At 60.5% G+C, this 17,515-nt stretch overlaps 1 protein-coding gene across 1 annotated transcript; it reads right to left on the bottom strand.

The window, feature by feature from the left end:
- Window positions 1–1,872: 1,872 nt before the first annotated feature.
- Window positions 1,873–17,093, bottom strand: LOC120496395 (nuclear receptor ROR-beta-like). The gene is made up of 10 exons (XM_039696804.1): window positions 16,892–17,093; window positions 9,657–9,742; window positions 9,426–9,567; window positions 8,686–9,099; window positions 8,063–8,184; window positions 7,177–7,309; window positions 6,032–6,139; window positions 5,571–5,681; window positions 4,954–5,066; window positions 1,873–4,414 (listed from the first exon to the last, which is right to left on the bottom strand). Exons 1-10 carry the CDS (start codon window positions 16,896–16,898, stop codon window positions 4,253–4,255), a joined length of 1,398 nt encoding a protein of 465 aa, XP_039552738.1. The 5' UTR covers window positions 16,899–17,093; the 3' UTR covers window positions 1,873–4,252.
- Window positions 17,094–17,515: the final 422 nt, after the last annotated feature.

Genomic DNA, 17,515 nt, shown 5'->3' with positions numbered 1-17,515 from the left:
GGCCCTGTCCCAGAGCAGAGATTAGTGCCTGGCATCCTTGTTAAACCCAGGACATCCATGAACATCCATGTATGTGTAATGCCCTGGTATATCTGGGGTGTTCTTTCCTTCTTAGGACTGGGAAATGTTTGAAAATGACTCCCAAATGCTCCTTGGCTGTCCCCGAGTCCTCCCCACAGATGCACCATGCCCCAGACCTGTCTCCACTCTCCTGTCCCAAAATGTGTCCCCGGTACTCCAGGTGCAGTCCCTGTCCCTCAAGAGCTGCTTGAGCAGCATTCCCTGAGGAAGGACCTCCCCAGAGCTCTGCTGCTCCCTGGAGTGCCCAGGCTGGAGGGCGCAGAGGGGCTGCCAGGGGCTGCCAGGGGCTCCAGAGCAAACACCCCCCAGGGCAGGGCCCAGCACAGCTCACTGTGCTGTGCATCAAGGGAAGCAGCAGCACCTCCAGTGCCTGAGATCTCCCCTTGTGTGCAAATCCTGAACAGGGTGGATGGGATACTGGGCAGGAATTGCTCCTGGCAGGGTGGGCAGGCCCTGGCTTGGGGTGCCCAGAGCAGCTGTGGCTGCCCCTGGATCCCTGGCAGTGCCCAAGGCCAGGCTGGGCAGGGCTGGGAGCAGCCTGGGACAGTGGGAGGTGTCCCTGCCATGGCAGGGGTGGCACTGGGTGGGCTTTGAGTTCCCTTCCAACCCAAATAATTCTGGGTACAGCTCAGTCTTTAACCCAAGGAAGAAATTAAAGCTTTTCCATCACTTTGAGGGATTCACTTCCACTCTCACTCTTTGCTAAAATTTAAAATCACTATTTCCAACATTATATATCTATTTTTTTTAACCTTGTGAAACAGACTTTATTTTTCTTCCTGTAAATTTTGTGCAATATACATCTATGTACCTACAGAACACACCTCAGTAAAAAGGTTGTCATCCATACATTATATTACTTTTTATTTAATGTTATGAAAAATTCCAACAACAGTTTTGTCCTTAAATAAACGTTTCTCCCTCCCCTGCCCTCCCTTCCTAAGCTGACTGGTCTGAAAGAGGAAATTTTATTTAGTTATTTTCTTTTCTTTAAAAAAATAGAAATTACAATCTTACAAGACAGAACATTCAATGAGAACAGAAGCATTTTCCTAAATCTAAAAAGTAAAACATTTCCATAAAACCTGTTGGTATCTACAGGTAGGTGTGTGTGGAGGGGTGGTCAATGGAAATAAAAGGTTTTCCATTTCTTCCTTTCATTCATAGAGATAAAAAATAACATAAAGCCGACTGAAACGTTATATATTTTTCTCTTTTCCACCAACATTCACAAGAATATATATTATATATATTTTTGATCCATCTTTATACACAGTGTGAGGGTTCTGTGGGTGGAAATGGACACTAAACTGCCAGAGCAGACAAACAAACACTAAATTAATCTGGTCTGGGAAGGAGCCATCGCTGGCGGCCCCGCTGCCCAGGGCTGCTGGAAAGGAACATCCCGTGCTGGGATGGGAACATCTCAGAGCACCGGAGCCACGGGGGGCTCGGGGCTCCCGGGCCCCCTCCCCGCTGGCCACAGGGAGAGGCAAATCTCCCTTTTTCAGGCATTTCTGCCCAGGCTTTGTCGTTCACCCCTTCCCTGTGAGCTCCCAGCTCTGGGTGGCCCAGCAGGGGTGAGGAGCCTTGGCACAGCCCTGGCCAGCCCCAGGCAGGGGCTGCCATCCCTTTCCACCCCTTGCCATCCCTTTCCACGCGTGGCACCCGTCCCAGGCCAGGAATCACTGAATCGACACCGAATCACTTTATCCCCTCCCAAAAAATCATCGAATCAAGTCGGTTCCTCTAAAGAGAACTGAAAAGTGCAGGTTCCTGCAGTTTGGCAGGTCGAGTTACACGTGTTTAATACTTCCAGTCTTCCCTAGGTTCCCACGGGGGGGCTCTTATTGCTCAGAATAATCCAGACTCTCTCCCCACGGGCTGGACGCTGTGATGTTCCCAAATTAAGGTGCTTTCCTGGGTTCTTTGCCAGATGAAATGAAGTTGGTGGCGTTGACCATTGGTGTGTGTTGGGTTGGCTGACAAATACTGAGGGCAAAAAGAAGGGTGTGTGCTTTTTTTTTTTTAAATTTCTGTTTTTCCCCAAACCCCCACGGGCTCTTCCCTCCGAGCGCAGTCACGTTCTGGGGCTGCTTTTCCCGGGAAGTGAACGGTGCTGTCAGAAATGATGCTTCCAAAAAAAAAAAAGGCACAACCCTCTGGACGTAAAAGGCAGCTCTGACTTCTCTCTTCTGTCCAAGCTCTGGAGAGGGCAGGAGAGGAGCCGGGCACATCCCCACGCCGTGGACGCTGCGCTGGACAGCGACGCATTGGCACTGGACGTCGCGTGGGGCATGGGAGGGCTGGCAGCCTTTTCCCACAGACCTGGCTCCAACAGAGAGGGAGCCGAGGCTGGCAGGCTCCAATCTGCTCCCAGCAGCAGCTGGGATGTGGTCAGCAAAGCCAGGGAGCTCAGGGCTGCACGTGGCAGCTGCCGGGCAGGAACACGGTCCCAAATTCCCTCTGCCTTGGAGCGGGGCAGAAATCCCATCAGCTTCCTGGGGAGTCTTCCCTTGTCAAGGCTGGTCCATGGTCTTCCCTAGGAGGTCTTTTAACAAAAGCAGGAATATCCCTCACGTTGCTAAGAAAGCTGCTTGTTTGGTGTGAAGGGTGCAGTTGTGGATCCAAAGGTTTTGGCTCTTGCTCGGGGATGGTCTGGGCTGCCCGAGGATGGGGTTGGGTGCACGAGGAATCAGCACAAAGCAGGAAAGGGGTTTGGAATTTTAGCCCTTTGTCAGCAGAAACTGGGGCTGCCTCAGAGCAGATTTTTCCCTTGTAGTTTTTTTGGCATTTGCTGCAGCGGGAGCAGGAACAGGGACGGAAAAATCCATCTGCAGAGCCACAGAGTCTCTCAAGCATCCCCTGCTGCCGTGGCCTAGAACAGCATCATCCCACCAATCCTTCCTTCAGCCCCTTTCGAGCCTCCCAAGAGGAGCAGCAGGTCCCTCACACCACATTCCTTCCAAGGAGCCTTATTCCTTGAGGGGAATAAGGACCTTTCACTTCCCCTTGGCTCCAACAGGCAGTTTCTCCCTCTAAAAAGCTCCCAAATCCTGCTAACTCAAGAGCAAGTCCCAAAATAACAGTTCTAGGGAGCTCATTGAGGGGAAAGCCTGGGTCCAACTCAACCTGCAGCCACATCTGGGCTCCTGTGTGTGGTGTGGGAAAGGAGAACCTGGGAATGGGACCAGCTGTGGGCTGGAGAAAAGGTCACAAACCCTGCTCTGGGTGCTGAACCACGGGGCAGTTTTAATGGGACTGATAAGAGAACTACACACAACAGCAGCACCCAGAGAGCCACCACGGGGACAGGGACAGCCCTGGGCCCCTCCAGTGGCCACGGGTGCCTCTGGGGTGGGATGGCCAGGATTTGGGCTCTGGCTGAAGTCCCACGGGCCTGCAAAAGCTTTTGGGATGCACAGAGGTGGCACAAGGCAGGTGAACCTGCTGAACCAGCTCCACAAAGTCAGGTGGTCGCCCAGCTGGACAAGGAGCTGGCTGGGAATTTGGGAAAATGCTCTGATGGAGGGCATGGAGACCCTGCACAACTTTTTCCCTGCTGCACTGGGTATCTTTTCCCTCAAAATCCTGTGCTGAATCCCCCACCAGCCACAGGCAGACATTTCCTGGCCGAGCTCCCGGGGTCCCGCTGCACCCGTGGGAGATGAAATAAAGCAAAGGCTCTGTCCTTTCCCTCCTCAGCTGCAGCCCAACCCGACCCAGCCGAGTCAGCATCGCCCCTTCTTTATCCCATGCCTGATGTTCGGGTTAAAAAAACCACAATAAAATAAAAATAATAATTAAAAAACAAAGACATAAAAATGGGAGGTGGAGAGTGCAGCCGGGACAGTGGGAAGGGCACTCCCTCCTCCCGTGTCACCGGGAGCAGCCGGTCCCTCACCACTGCCAGGAGCATCTCCTCTCCCAAGCAGAGATTTCACATTCATTTCACTGGTATGGCAAAGTCCATTTGCTTTTTCCTTCAAGGTGCTTTACATTCAAGAGCTATTGCAATCCACAGCGAGGAGACGGGGCCAGGGAGGCGCCGCAGCCCCCCCGGGGTTCTCTTGCCTTTGATTATTTGATTTAAATAAACTGCCCCAAACCTCTGAAGTGCAGTTTGTCTCCAAATTTTGGGGAACTCGAAGGGGGCCGCTGGCTCCTGGCCTTAGCTCTCCCGGGGGTCGCTGTACTGAAGCTCCGAGTTGAAAACCTCCTTATAGAGGGGGGGGAAGTTCATGGCAGTCTCTGGGTGCACGAGACGGAAAAATTCCAGCTTGTCCAAGTGCAGGTTGCAAATGGTCTTCATCAAGGGCAGCTTGGAAACCATCTGCAGGGAGAGAAGGAGCTGGTGACCACGGGGATGCTGGCTGTGGTGGCCCTGATGCTGCTGTTCCCCCTCCCTTGGGACAAGCAGGGGAGTTTGGGGACCAGCTGGTGTCCCCTGCACTGCTGTTCCCCCTCCCTGGGCACAGGGGTGGGTTTGGGGATCACTGGCTTTGCCTGGCACTGGGGCACCACCTTTGGACAGCCTGGCAGCAACCTGGCCTCACCCCCAAACCCACATCTTTCCACCGGGGGCTCCTCCCCACCTCAGCTCTGTGCAGGTCAAAGCATTCCCAAAATGGCTCCTTTTACCTAAAAAATCCCAATTCCTGATTCACTGCCAGTTTCAGCAGCATGGTGCTGCCTCTGCCTGCACCACAACAGGGATTCACAGCCCTTGGAAGGAGAAATTCTCCTCCTCCTCTGGCAGGTTTGGGGTCTCCCTCTCCAAAATGCCTGTGTGTGGCTCGTGAGCTCTGGCACAGCCCTGTCCCCCAGCTCAGACACCCCCTGCACCCCTGGCCGGGTTTCCTGTGCCTCTACCCTCGAGAGCTTGTCCTCGGCGGAGTGTTTCTTCTGGATCTCGTGCTGCAGGGCCACGTAGATCTTGTCCTGGAGCTTTTGCACCTTCTTGGACTCGGTCAGCCACGGGCGGTCTGCGGGAGAGGAAGGACAGAGTCACTGCTTGTTGGATTAGGTTCTTTTCTGACTTACAGATGGGGCAACAGAGAGGTGTTTTATGAACTTTCATTTTATTTTTAGTCCTGTGTGAAGGGTGAGACAATATTTATGTTATAATTCTATCACAATTAGAAGCTAACTATGAGAATGCTGTCACTATTAGAGGCTGGTCCATTTCCCACAACCACAGGGCCAGAGCCACCACAGGGCCTCTCCTAAGCACAGAACAGTGGTCCCTGGCTCTTTTAACCCTTCCTGCTCTCCAGGATGGTTTTGGGGACACTTGGCTCCTCTCTCTGCTCCCCTCCCCACCCTGGGTAACACTGTTCCTCTTCCCACCAAGGAAATTTGACAGATGCATTTTGTCCACCTTTAGATGCATTTTTTTTCCCCCAAGTTCCTTTCCCAGGAATAACTGAAATCATCCACCAAGGAAGGTATTTATGGGGTCAGCTCTCCCGGCAGGACACCCCCAGTACCTGGGGAGAGCAGGACAGCAGCAGTGAAGAGGGCGAGCTCCTCGTCCGACAGCTGCAGGCGGCACAGGGTCCTCCCCAGCTCGAAGACGGCACCGATGAGGTCGTCACAGCCTGAGCAGGGGACAGCAGGGACACGTCACTGCCACTGGCACTGCTGTGCCCACCCACCAGCAGGGCCCAGTGGCACCCGGGGCTTGGAAAGGTCTTGGGAGAGGAGATGGGTCCTGGACACTCACCTGGCAAGGTCCAGCCTTGACTGGTTCCAGACAGGGACAGGGACAGGGAGGGAGAGGGAAAACAGAGGATAGGGGGAGGAGGAGGAGGAGAAAGAAGGAGGAAGATGGAGGAAGATGGAGGAGAAGGGAGGAGAAGGGAGGAGAAGGGAGGAGAAGGGAGGAGAAGGGAGGAGAAGGGAGGAGAAGGGAGGAGAGCCCCAAGGGAGGGCCGGCTCGAGCCCTTACCGAGAGATTTGAACATCTGCATCCCACCGAACTTGCCCTCGAAGAGGATGGTGTTGTTCAAGGGGTTGAAGGCGCGGATCATGCGGATCAGGAGCACCTCGAGGCAACCTGATGTAGGCAGAGAGAGCGCAGACGAGGGCAGGGCAGGGCAGGGCGGGGAAGGTCAGGGGGTTTCCGTCACCCCAGGACCAAATGTAAGAAAGAGGAAAGCCCCAGTGCACGTTTGAGGTCCAGATTGTTCATTCCCAAGAGCAGAATGGGTATTTCAACAAATCCAGTTTGGGTTTTTGGGATTGGTTGGGTTTTTTTAGGTGTCCAATTGTGACCACAATATTTCACCAAAGGGAAATATTATCCAGTCATTCGCAGCCAGGCACAAAGAGACCGAGGTCGTGGTGGAGCACCGAGAGAGAGGAAGGGTGAAAACAAAATAAATAAAAAGAAAATGGAAGGAAGAAATGAAAGAATGAGTTAAACTCCAGCGCGTCAGGCACAGCCAGCTCTGGCTTTGGGGTACAGCACCCTGCTGGGACGCTGGCACGTGTCCCCAGGGCTGGGTGCTAATCTCAGCTCCCCAGCTCTGACAGATTAGAAACTATGAGGTTTTCCCAGTGTTTTGGGGATTTTGCACATTCAGCTCCCTGGCCTGGGCACGGCATTGCCAGCTTGGGCAGATGGAAGGGTGGGGGACGTGGGTGTGTGCTGCCATCATCCTCCTCTTCCCAGTCTCTTGCTGGGAGAAGAGGCCAATTCTTCTCTCTTAATCCTCCCTGCTCCTGTTTGAGTTTGGCACCCCTTCTCCCAGAGGAAAACCTTCTGTTCTCGTTTCCATCCCAGTTTCTGGGTGACATTTGGATGAGGGCGGCCGTGGAGAAAAGCCTCTGCCCAAGGCAGCCACTCCCCACGTGCCCCCCTTCACCATCACCCTTAGACATGACCTTCAGCTCCTTCCAGCCCAGCACTGGGAGAACTGGGGCAGCCAGGGGGGGACCCCCACAAGGAAAGCACCAGCCAAGAGAAAAGATGGGATTTGCCTCTGGCCCCACGGCTGCCGCTCAGGAGAGGTGTTGGGGGTGGGAGGGGACAGTGGGGACACGAAGGGGGGTGTCAGGGACACGAGGGGGGCGGTGGGGCTCCCCCCTTACCGGCTTTCAGAAGGATGATCTGGTCGTTCTGGCAGAGCTCCATGAAGCCGTCGATGCGCTTGGCGAACTCCACCACGTACTGGATGGCGTTGGAGATCTGCAGCGAGCACTGCTGCCACATGGCCTCGCAGCTCTGCGCCACAGCGGGGACACTCAGGCTGTGCTGGCACCCCAACAACCCAGCTCTGTGACCCCCAGGGCAAGGACGAGACCCCAGTGCTGTGCCATCCACAGGGGACACTCAGGCTGTGCTGGCACCCGGCACCCCAGCTCTGTCACCCCCAGGGCAAGGATGAGACCCCAGTGCTGTGCCATCCACAGGGGACACTCTCAGGGAGTCTGGCGCCTCAGCACCCCAGCTCTGTGACCCCCAGGGCAGGGAGGAGACCCCATTGCTGTTCCATCCACAGGGGACACTCAGGGTGTGCTGGCACCCCAGCTCTGTCACCCCCAGGGCAGGGAGGAGACCCCAGTGCTGTTCCATCCACAGGGGACACTCTCTGGGAGCCTGGCACCCTGTCACCCCAGCTCTGTGACCCCCCAGAACAGGGATGAGACCCCAGTGCCATGCCATCCACAGGGGACACTCAGGGTGTGCTGGCACCCCAGCTCTGTCACCCCCATGGCAAGGATGAGACCCCAGTGCTGTGCCATCCACAGGGGACACTCAGGGTGTGCTGGCACCCCAGCTCTGTGACCCCCCCAGAGCAGGGACTCCCCAGTGCTGTGCATTCCATGGGGGATGGTGGCATTAGGGCACATGGGGTGTGAGCTGTCACAGCAAATTCCCAATCTGGGCAGCTCCCAAAGCACTGACAGACCCCCCTCACCCAGCAGAGCCCAGGGGACACTGGCAGTGCCAGGGGGCTGTGCCGGTGGCACTCACCTTGCTCTGCAGGGCACGGACCTCCTCAGGGGAGTAGAGGCTCCAGGCCAGGCGCTTGAGCTCCTCCGTTGTGTACTGGCACGTCTCCAGGTGCGACTTCACCACGTTCTGGGCCACCCGGTCTGCAGGGGGGACAGCAGGCACTGAGACCTGGGGACCCCAAGCCTGTCCTGCCCTCTGGGACTGCTGGGGCTGCGGGCTGGAGGGGTGATGGGGCTCTCACACTGTGCCACGGGGTGTGAGGACAGATGGGGCAGCAGGGGCTGAGCCTGAAGCAAGCAAGGGATGTGCCACAGGACCTTGGGTGTGCTGGGCTCCATCAGGGAGCCCTGGGGCTGCCCCAAGAGCTGAGGCTGGGCTCACTATCTTCAAATCCCAGAATGGTTTGGGTTGGAAGCTTAAATCCCATCCATTTATTCATTTTAAATCTCATTCCAACCAGATTATTAAATCTGGTTATTAAATCTCATTCCAACCCCCTGCCATGGGCAGAGACACCCTCCCCTAGAGCGGGTGTGTGTCCCCAGAGCTGGGGGTGTCCTGCAAGGTGCTGGGGTGGCCTCAGGCACCATCCCCGTGGCCACACACCCCCCACACTTGCCCTGCACTGCGCCGGTGCTCACCGATCTCCAGGACAGAGATGTCAGGGGGCAGCTGGGCACCCTCCAGCGCCCCGTGTGCCAACAGCGCCGGCTCCAGCATCAGCTCGTAGATGGACTCCTGCTTGATGAGCGTGGCGTCAGCCACGTCCAGGCTGGACTGGTCGGGCGAGGGCTGTGCCGAGGCCAGCAGGTCCAGGTTGTAGTAGGTGCTGCTGCCGTCGGGGGTCAGGGGGAAGTCGAAGAGGAGCCCGTCGGACAGCGTGGAGATGTCGTCCAGGTCCGAGAGGCCGCTGCTGACGCTCGTGGTGTAGACGCGGCTCAGGGGCTCGGGCTCGTCCTTGGTGCCGCCGCTCTGCTCCTGGCTCTGCTGGTGCTTCTGCACCTCGGCGTAGAGGCTGTCCCGCTGCTTCTTGGACATGCGGCCGAACTTCACCGCTGCCCCGGGGGAGAGGCCGTGTCAGGGCAGCCTCACCCCCCAGGGCAAAGCCACAAACGCCCTGGCTCCCTGGGAAATGCCTGCTCCGGGGGTCTCTGAGCCTCCAGCGGGCTTTGACCCCGCTGGATGCACCCCACCTCATCCCAGACCAACCCCGGGTCAAACCAAACAGAACCAGTTTCGATTTTCCCACGGAAAGCACAAAAGCATTTCTTGCTCCCCAAACCCTCCTTGCACTGCCCTGGGAGGGAGCAGCTTCATCCTGAGTGCCTGACTCGCTGCGAGAAGGAGCAGGTGGCCCCTGGGGACCCTGGGCACCACTCACCGTCGCGGGACATGCCCAGTGCCAGGCATTTCTGCAGGCGGCAGTGCTGGCAGCGGTTGCGGTTGGTGCGGTCGATCAGGCAGTTCCTCTGCCGCGAGCAGGAGTAGCTGGCATTGTTCTGCTGGCTCCTCCGAAAGAAACCCTGCCCGGGACGGGATGGGAGGAGTTGGGAAAGTGCCCGGCTGGAAGGCAGGGCCGCCCCCTGCCCGCAGCCGGCCTCCCCGGGCTCACCTTGCAGCCTTCGCAGGTGATGACACCGTAGTGGATCCCTGAGGATTTGTCTCCGCAGATCTTGCACGGGATCACCTCGATTTGGGCTGCGGTGGGCGGGGAAAGAGGGGAAACCGCGAGGGTTAATAATGGTCACTGCTGGGAGGGAGGAGGGAGGTGGCCCCTGGCCATGACAGCCGCGGGGAAACTGAGGCACGAGAGCTGGACCCACCGGCAGCTCAGCCCTTCCCACAGGCCCCACAAGGATTCTTGCACCTCAGAGAGGTCCTAAAAGGTTCACACAGGGCATGGGGTACCCCCATCCCCCAGCAGCAAGAGCCAGGGTAAGGGAAGCCCTTGGATCCGGGAGAGCACAGAACGTTTCTGCCCCAGCCCGCCCGGGACCCTCTTTTGGAATCACTCCTCTTATTTTTCCACTGATGTGTGCACCAGGACAGGGACAGCCTTGGCCCAGGGACCATCCCCATCCCTGCAGCTGCAGCTGCTGGAGGTCTGGCCCAAGCAGAGGGTCTGGGCCCCCCCGCACCCCCCAGCAGCTCCTTTGAAACCCAGGACCGATATAGCCACCCCCAGCTCAAGGTCCCTGCCCCTTCCCCCCACAAATCCGCTTCCCTCCCCGCTTCTGCTTCACTGGCACTGAGCTGCTAATAGGCTTCGTCCTCCTCATTTTCCAGCTGCCCCAGATCTGGGCTGGCTCTGCCCTCCCGACCCGCGCGGGGGGGATGCACGGCAGCCCCGGGGCTCGTACGTGCCTCCCGGCATCTCTGCACCCTCTAATCCCCGGCCCAGCCCCGCAGCCCGGCCGGGCTCAGCCTGGCGGCGCTCTCGAGGGTGCTGGGCAGCCACCGCCGCGCCAAAATAACCCCCACGGCCAGATTATGGCTATTTCCAATCCCCTGGGCCTGTGCAAATCCCCGCTCGGGTAATTCCCTTCTGCCTCTCCTCTCCCTGGGAGCCATCGGCGGCTCTGCTAAAGAGATGTGTTCTGTAGGACCACCCCTGTGAGTGACAGTCCCAGTGCTCGGCCAGTGCCACCTGTACCCCAGCACCTGGTGGGGCCTGGCATCCCTTGCTGCTTGTGGGAGGCTGGGATGGGGCACTGGAGCCTCACTGGGCAGAGGGGCAGCCGAGGTGCCATCGGTCCCCCAGGGATGCTCAATCCCTCCTAGGGATACTCTGTGTCCCTCAGGGGAGCCATCGGTCCCTCAGGGATGCTCAATATTCCAGGGATGCTATTGGTACCCTCAAGGATGCTCAGTATCCCAGGGATGTTACTGGTACCCGAAGGGATGCTATTGGTACCCCCAGGGATACCATCAGTACCCCCCGGGGGTGCCACCACTGCATCCCCTGGGGCAGGTTTGCTCTGGGGAAGGACTCAGTCCCAATCCAGGTGTAAGTGGAGGGACAGATCCCTCCTGCATCCTTTGGCTCACTGATTGACCCAATGCCCCACATGCACCGGGTGGTTTTGGGGCTTACCCCTCCTCCCCCAGGCTGCTGAGCTGGGCTGCTCCCAGGGCTGTGTCTTGTCCCCCTGACTCAAGGGAGTCCCATCCCATCCCTGCCCCTCCCCGCGTCCTCTGCCTACGCCTCTGCCGTGGTTCTGAGCCTGCGAGAGCAGAGCTGGTGTCCCCGCGGTGGGCAGGGCAGGGATGTCCAGGGCATCCTCACATCCCCGAGCTGCACCAACACCGCAGCCCCAGCACCACCCCTTTCACAGGGGCATGGAGGCACCAGGAGGGCCACGCGTGGCCACCCCAAATCACCACCCAGCTCGGATGACCAAGACAACCCCAATTCCCTGGATGCCGCTGCCGGACCGCAGGGGCCGCTCCACTGCCCCGAGCCCTGTCCCGGGATGGGACCGAGGTGGTGGCACGGCGGGGGGCACAGGGAGGGGGTGCCACCCCCGGCAGGAAGCGGCGTCGGCTCGTTATGCAACGCTAATTGCAGCCGCCGGCAGCGCGGGTGATGCAGCGCCCGCCGCGCCCTCCGCCCGCGGCCGATACTCCGGTACCGCAATTACCGGCACCGGCCAGCCCCGGGCTGAGCGCGGCCCGGCACCCCCGGCAGAGCCCAGCCACGCCAGCCCAAAAACCGCAACGATCCCAAAGGCTTCGTGTCATGCCGGTGGCCAAATCCCCCCCCAGAGCCCCCGGAGGTGGAGCTGAGGGTGATGGAGATGGTGCTGTCCTGGCCAAGGACAAGCCCTGACCACCCGCCGTGTGCCCGCAGCCTTTTGGGGCTCTAATTATCATCCTGCTAATTAGCCGGCCGTGCCCGCCGCTGGCACCTGACCCGCTCTACGACGCTCGCCCCAAATAACTGACGTGGAGACACGGCCGTAACCTGGCGATGGCAATTACAGCCCGGCACGGTTAATTGCTGCTCTGATTGTAAACCCGGCTGAATCACCGAGCCGGCTCCATCAGTGTCCCCTCGTGCCGCAGCCACGGACCCCCGAGGCGGCTGGACCATCCCCCCATCTCCCCTGCGACGCCCACACACACCCCTGGGGCAAATCGCCAGGATTTGGGGTACGGGAAGGAATGTGGGTGCGGGTGGGGTGGCCACAGCAGCTCTGGCGTCCCCCAAATCTCACTGTGACCAGGGAAAACATCTCAGTAGACCCCAAATCCCGGGTATTCCTTCACCCCACACCCGTGCCTCAGTTTCCCCACCGGAGAATTGAGCATCTCCTCCAACCGTGCCACCACACTGCGAACAGGGGGGGACACTTAGGAGGGGGTGAACCTCTTCCCCTCTGGGGGAGGCAGCAGGGAACCTCCACCCCGACGGGGCTAAAACAGATCAGGATAAAAGAAACAACGAAAGGGTTAAAAAAATAAGTAATAATGATCTCCAGCCGGCAATTAAAATGTCCCGGCGGTGGTATTTGCTCTCCTCCCACTGTAAACACTTCTTGCCCAACTCCCGGCCCGCTGCCACCGGCCGGCCCTTATGTAAGTGCCCCGTGGCACGGCGCGGCCACGGGCCCCGGCCGTGGCGGGGCGATGCCCCGGAGCGAGCCCCGCGCCCGGAGCCATCCTGTCCCACTGACACACTTTCTGCCCGTGGCCACGCGCGCTTGTGTAACCAGGGCCCTTAACCCTTCCGGGCCCGGCTGCTCAGGGCGGCACCCCGACCTCCCCCCACCGGGAGAGGGGATTTTGGGGGGTTTTGGGGGCACCATTTGTCACCCCGAGCTGCAGCTCCAGGTGAGGGACACAGGTGTGTCCCTGCGCAGTGGCCGGGTCGCGGTCACCCCCCAGGCCCGGCATTGAGGGTCCCCTCGAGCCCAGCAGGGCTCACCCCAGCCCGTGCTGGAGGCTCCGGCGGTTTCGGCAGAGCCAGAACCGCCCTCCCCGGAGCAGGAATCGGCCGGCACACCCTCCCCTCCATCGCCTCCGCCCCAAGGGCGGGCATCTCCTGCACCCCAAAACAAAACAAGGCAGGACGCAGCCACGGGGGGCCGGACCCTCCCTCTGCGGTGCAGGGAGGATGGTGCCCCCATCCTCCTCCTCCTCTTCCTCCCCCGTCCCTCCCTTTGGCCGTGTGATGTCACTACTTTGGGGGAATCACCCCAAACCCTCAGCACCCCATTGAGCCTTGGGGCGTGCTGTGACCCCACTGCTGCTGGAGAATTTTTGGAGCTGCTTCCCCCTCCCCACCAGCATAACTGGGTGCCCCTGGCTGCCAGTGGGGACTCCTGGGAGGAGTTTGTTTTGGGGTGCACTGGCAGATCCCTGCAAGTCCCCTAGGGTGAGCCTGCACAGCTGTCACCCCACAGGGGCAGAATTTGGCCACCCCTTCCCCTGGGGGGCCACATGAGGCCATGGTGTCCCTGCTGGAGGTGGTGGGGCAGCATCCCAGCTCTGAGTATTTCAGAGGTGGCTCTGGGGCCATCCCTGCCCCAAATATCCCCTGGTGCTTCCCCAGTGCCCTGGCTCGTTACCCAGTGAACCTGCTGGGAGAGCAGCCCCGTGCCCCATCGCTCTGCCAGGCTCCATCGATGCTGCAGGATGGGCACCCCTAGTAATTGGCAGCAGCCCTGCAGCCCCCCGGACTCCCCAGCCCCAGCCAGGGCCCCGGGGTGCTCCAGTGCTTCACCTCCACCACCTCTCCCCTTCCAGGGGGACTCAGCATCCCCCTGGTGCAGCCAGAGCAGGGAGAGGAGGGTGAGTCCAGACTGCACAGGGACCCACAGGGACATGCAGGGACCTGCCACCCCATTTCCCATTCCTGCCCCAAAACCCAGCTCTGCACCTTTATCCCCTGCAGCAACCTCCAGCCCGGGAGTGACTGCACTTCCCCACAGCCACCATCCACAGCTTTGCTGTTGGGGCAGGGATAAACAAGGAAATAAAGGGAATTATCACCCCTTTATATCTGCTGTTGGCTTTGCTATTAAACAGCCTCCAGTGCTGCAGTGCCCCGGGCTCTCCCAGCACCCCGGCACTTCGGCCATGGCTGCCAAAAAATCCCATCCCCATCCATGCCCCCGGGAACCCCAAACGAGCCAGGCCCTCGCTGGGTGTTCTCAGCCCCTGCTCCAGGCACAGGGACACCGAGGCCAAGTGGGCAGTAGGAAAAATTTAGATGACACAACCATGGCCCGTGCCGAGCTGGGATTCTGGAGGGGGAACTGCTTTCCTAAGCGATTAGCAAAGATTTCCTGGAAACTTTGGGCCAGAACAGCGCTCAGTTGTTCTCACCCTGCCCTGGGGCAATCCCGGGCCACCTTCCCTTGCAGGCACGCGAACGGAGCTTTTGCATTCTCCCCAGTCCCCAGCACAGCGCTGTTTCCCCCCGTCCCGTGGCGCAGTGTGTGCCCCCAGCAGGGAAATGGCAGCGCCGGGTGGGCGATGCGGCTGCCCCGGGGCCGCTCCGGTTCAGCAGCTCCGGTTCCGCAGCTCCCGTGCCACGCAGCGCCGTGCCAAGGCCAGCCCCGCCGGCGCAGGACGCAGCCCTTTGCACTTTGCCTGCTGCAGAAGGGTGGCAAAGGTGAGGCAGCGGGGAGGGGGACCTGCAGCCCGGGGTGGGGACAAGCCGGGCTGCGGTGGGAGAACCCCTTCGGCACTGCTGCTAAACCGGGGGGGAATTATCTCCCCGGGGCTAAAAAAAGGCAGGAGAGCAGCTCTGCTCACCACATCCGATAAACCGGGCTGATTTAGACATTAGCAGCTCTTTAAATAGCCGCCGCGAGTTCAAAGTTAAACGTGACAGGCAGCAGGGACAGGGACGCTGGGCTGGGGACAGGGACCACCGGCCCCACCACTGCTCCCCCCTCCTGGTGCTGACCCCCATGGGGTTATCAGCGTGGGGGGATCCCAAATCCCGTCTGGGCCCTCAGGACCCCACAAAGCCCGCGGACAGCTCTGTCCTCCGGGCTGGTTTTTGGGGGCCATCCCCGCGCTCCGGTCCCGGGCCGGGCGCGGCCGTCGTGCGGGAGGCCCGGGGGTGCCGGCCGGCCTCGGCCGCGCCAGCGTGTGCACGCCGCCGAAACGGGCAGGGAAGCTCCTCCTCCGCCCTCTCTGATTTTTCCAATGACAGATCTAGGTCACTAGGACAAGTCGCAAAGGCTGCCGAGCCACCGCACGCTCCTCGCCACGCTGCTTGCAAAACAAGTGAGCAGGAGGGCTGGAAATCGTATAGGATTATACAAGGCAAAGCCTCTTCCCCGGCCCCGGCGCAGCCGCGGCGCAGGGAAGGACAGGAGCGAGGAGCTGCTGTGGCCCCCGGGGAAATGGGGCAGAGCGGTGGCGGTTTTGGGAAGGAAAATGGAGATTGAATCAATTTGGCGTCGCCATGCGGCAGTTGGGCTTCGAGAGGGATGAGGACGCGGGACTGCGGGAAAAACGCCCGACTGGGGGGAACGGTGGGATATCAGGAGGGTTCGGCCCTAAATTGGGGTCAACACCAGCAATTCGTGGGGGGAAAGGAAAAATATTTTTGAAAAAGGAAAAGTTCGCCCAGTTGCTAATTAAACCGGTGCTGGCTGTGCAAGTGCTACGTAAGAGGCAGGCGTGATCGCAATTAGGCAGGCGTTAATGCTTCCCTCCGTTCTAATAAAGGTGAAAACCCAGGATGTCGAGGGGCAGGAGGAGGATGTGGGGGGCTCGCCTCGCCCTCCTCGCCCAGCCCGGCCCCACCGTTACACAAGAGCACATCACGGGCAGAGCCGCAGCACCCGCGGCACGGGGAGGAAACAGGATTTGAGGAGCTGGGGATGAACGTCCTGGTACCCACACCCCAAAACGAGCCTAAGGACCTGCACCCCCAAAACACACCTATGGAGGGGCACGAGGGAGTCCTGGCAGGGCGAAGGGCTCGGGGAAGGCAGGGCATGATGGAAAAATGGTTTAAAGGAGGATGAGAATCCCAGCCCAGCGCGCTGGGAACAGAGCTGAGTCCGGCCACCACTGCGTCACCATCACCAGGCCCCGCTGGATTGTCCTGCTGGAGCCTTCCTCCCTCCATCCTCCTCCTCCCCACCGCCTGCTTGGCAAAGCAGAGGGGTGAAAAGCAGGAATTGCCTTTGGTAACGGGTAAAACCAGGCAGGTGCTGGCACAACTTACCCCTGCCCTGGAAAAGGGGCACCCAAAATTGCACCTGATCCCTTGCCCGTCCCTGCAGAATCCTCCCAAACTGCCCCCCACGCCGTGGGGAGGGGAAAAAGGGGAAAAAAACTACAATAAATCCAGCCCTGGTGGGAGCAACATATTGAAGAGGAGATTAAGGGGTTTAGTGCGGGGAAAAGCTTAAGAGTGCGCCTAAGCCGGCGTCGGAAAGCAAAGCAAAATAAACAAGAATTTTATTCCTAACGAAGGGGGAGCTGGAGGAGGCAGAGCGGCCCCGGCGGGGCTGGTGCGGGTTCCCCCCTTGTCCCCCTCGGCGGGGCTGGTGCGGGTTCCCCCTTATCCCGTTCCAGCGAGGCTGATGCGGGTCCCCCGTGTCCCCAGTGGGGCTGCTGCGGGCTCCTTCCCACCCCTTCCGCGGGGCTCACACGGCTCCCCTCGTGCCCCTCCAGCAAAGTTGACGCGGGTCCCCCCTGTCACTGTCCGGGCTGACACCGAATCCACCGGGGCTGACGCGGCTCCCCGGTGTCCCGGTCCGGGCTGGCGTCGGGTCCTCCCCGTCCCCCTCCGCCCGCCTGGCGCGGGTCTCCCCGATCCCCACCGGGACCAAGTTCTGCCGCTGCCCCCCGCAGCCCCCAGCCCCCCGGACCCACCTCGCATCGTGTCCGCCGCGCTCAGGGCGCCGGGGGGCGCATGGGGCGGCGCGGGGGTCCGGAGCGGCGCGGGGCGCGGCGGGGAGCGGCGGCACCGGGAGGCACCGGGCGGCACCGGGAAGCACCGGGCGGCACCGGGCGGCTCTGGCACCTGCCCCTCCGCCGCGCCGTGACCCACTTCTGCCCGAGCATGCGGCCGTTCACATGACGAGCCCGCCCCGCCCCCCCCAATCGGTTTCACTTCCAGCCCCCCCTCCTGCCCTTCGTCCTCCTCCTCCTCCTGTTCCATCCCCATCCCCGCCGCCCGGTGCTCGGCGCTGCGCGGGCGCTGCCGACGCCTGCCCGGGAGCGGGGTCTGCGCGACCCCCGGCCGGCCGCGGCGGCTCGGGGCTGCCCCCGGGGCTGCCCGCCCCCGGGAGGGACGTGCCGGTGCCCGTCCTGCCCCGGCTCGCCCAGGCACGGGGCCGGCTGCGTGTCCCGCTGAATCACGGCTGCCTTGCTTCACTTCGCTCCCGTGCAGCCCCGCTGTCCCCGCCGGGGACCCCGCTGGGCGCGGGGACCCCAAAAAACCCCGGCAGGACAGGACAGGACAGGGCGGGGGGCCTCTGCAGAAAGGGCAGCCCC

The sequence above is a fragment of the Passer montanus genome, unplaced genomic scaffold, assembly GCF_014805655.1.
Source record: "Passer montanus isolate IOZ18808 unplaced genomic scaffold, ASM1480565v1 scaffold114, whole genome shotgun sequence".
In the NCBI taxonomy this organism is placed as follows: Eukaryota; Metazoa; Chordata; class Aves; order Passeriformes; family Passeridae; genus Passer; species Passer montanus.
The sequence above is the reverse complement of the archived record's forward strand: the minus strand, read 5'-3'. Positions and strand labels throughout refer to the sequence as shown.

What these genes read in the sequence shown, in the direction of transcription:
- LOC120496395 (XM_039696804.1), bottom strand. An exon ending in GATCATCCTTCTGAAAGCCG is followed by an intron (nt 6,140 to 7,176) that starts GTAAGGGGGGAG and finishes TGCCTACATCAG; the next exon opens with GTTGCCTCGAGGTGCTCCTG. An exon ending in GCAGATGTTCAAATCTCTCG is followed by an intron (nt 5,682 to 6,031) that starts GTAAGGGCTCGA and finishes TCCCCTGCTCAG; the next exon opens with GCTGTGACGACCTCATCGGT.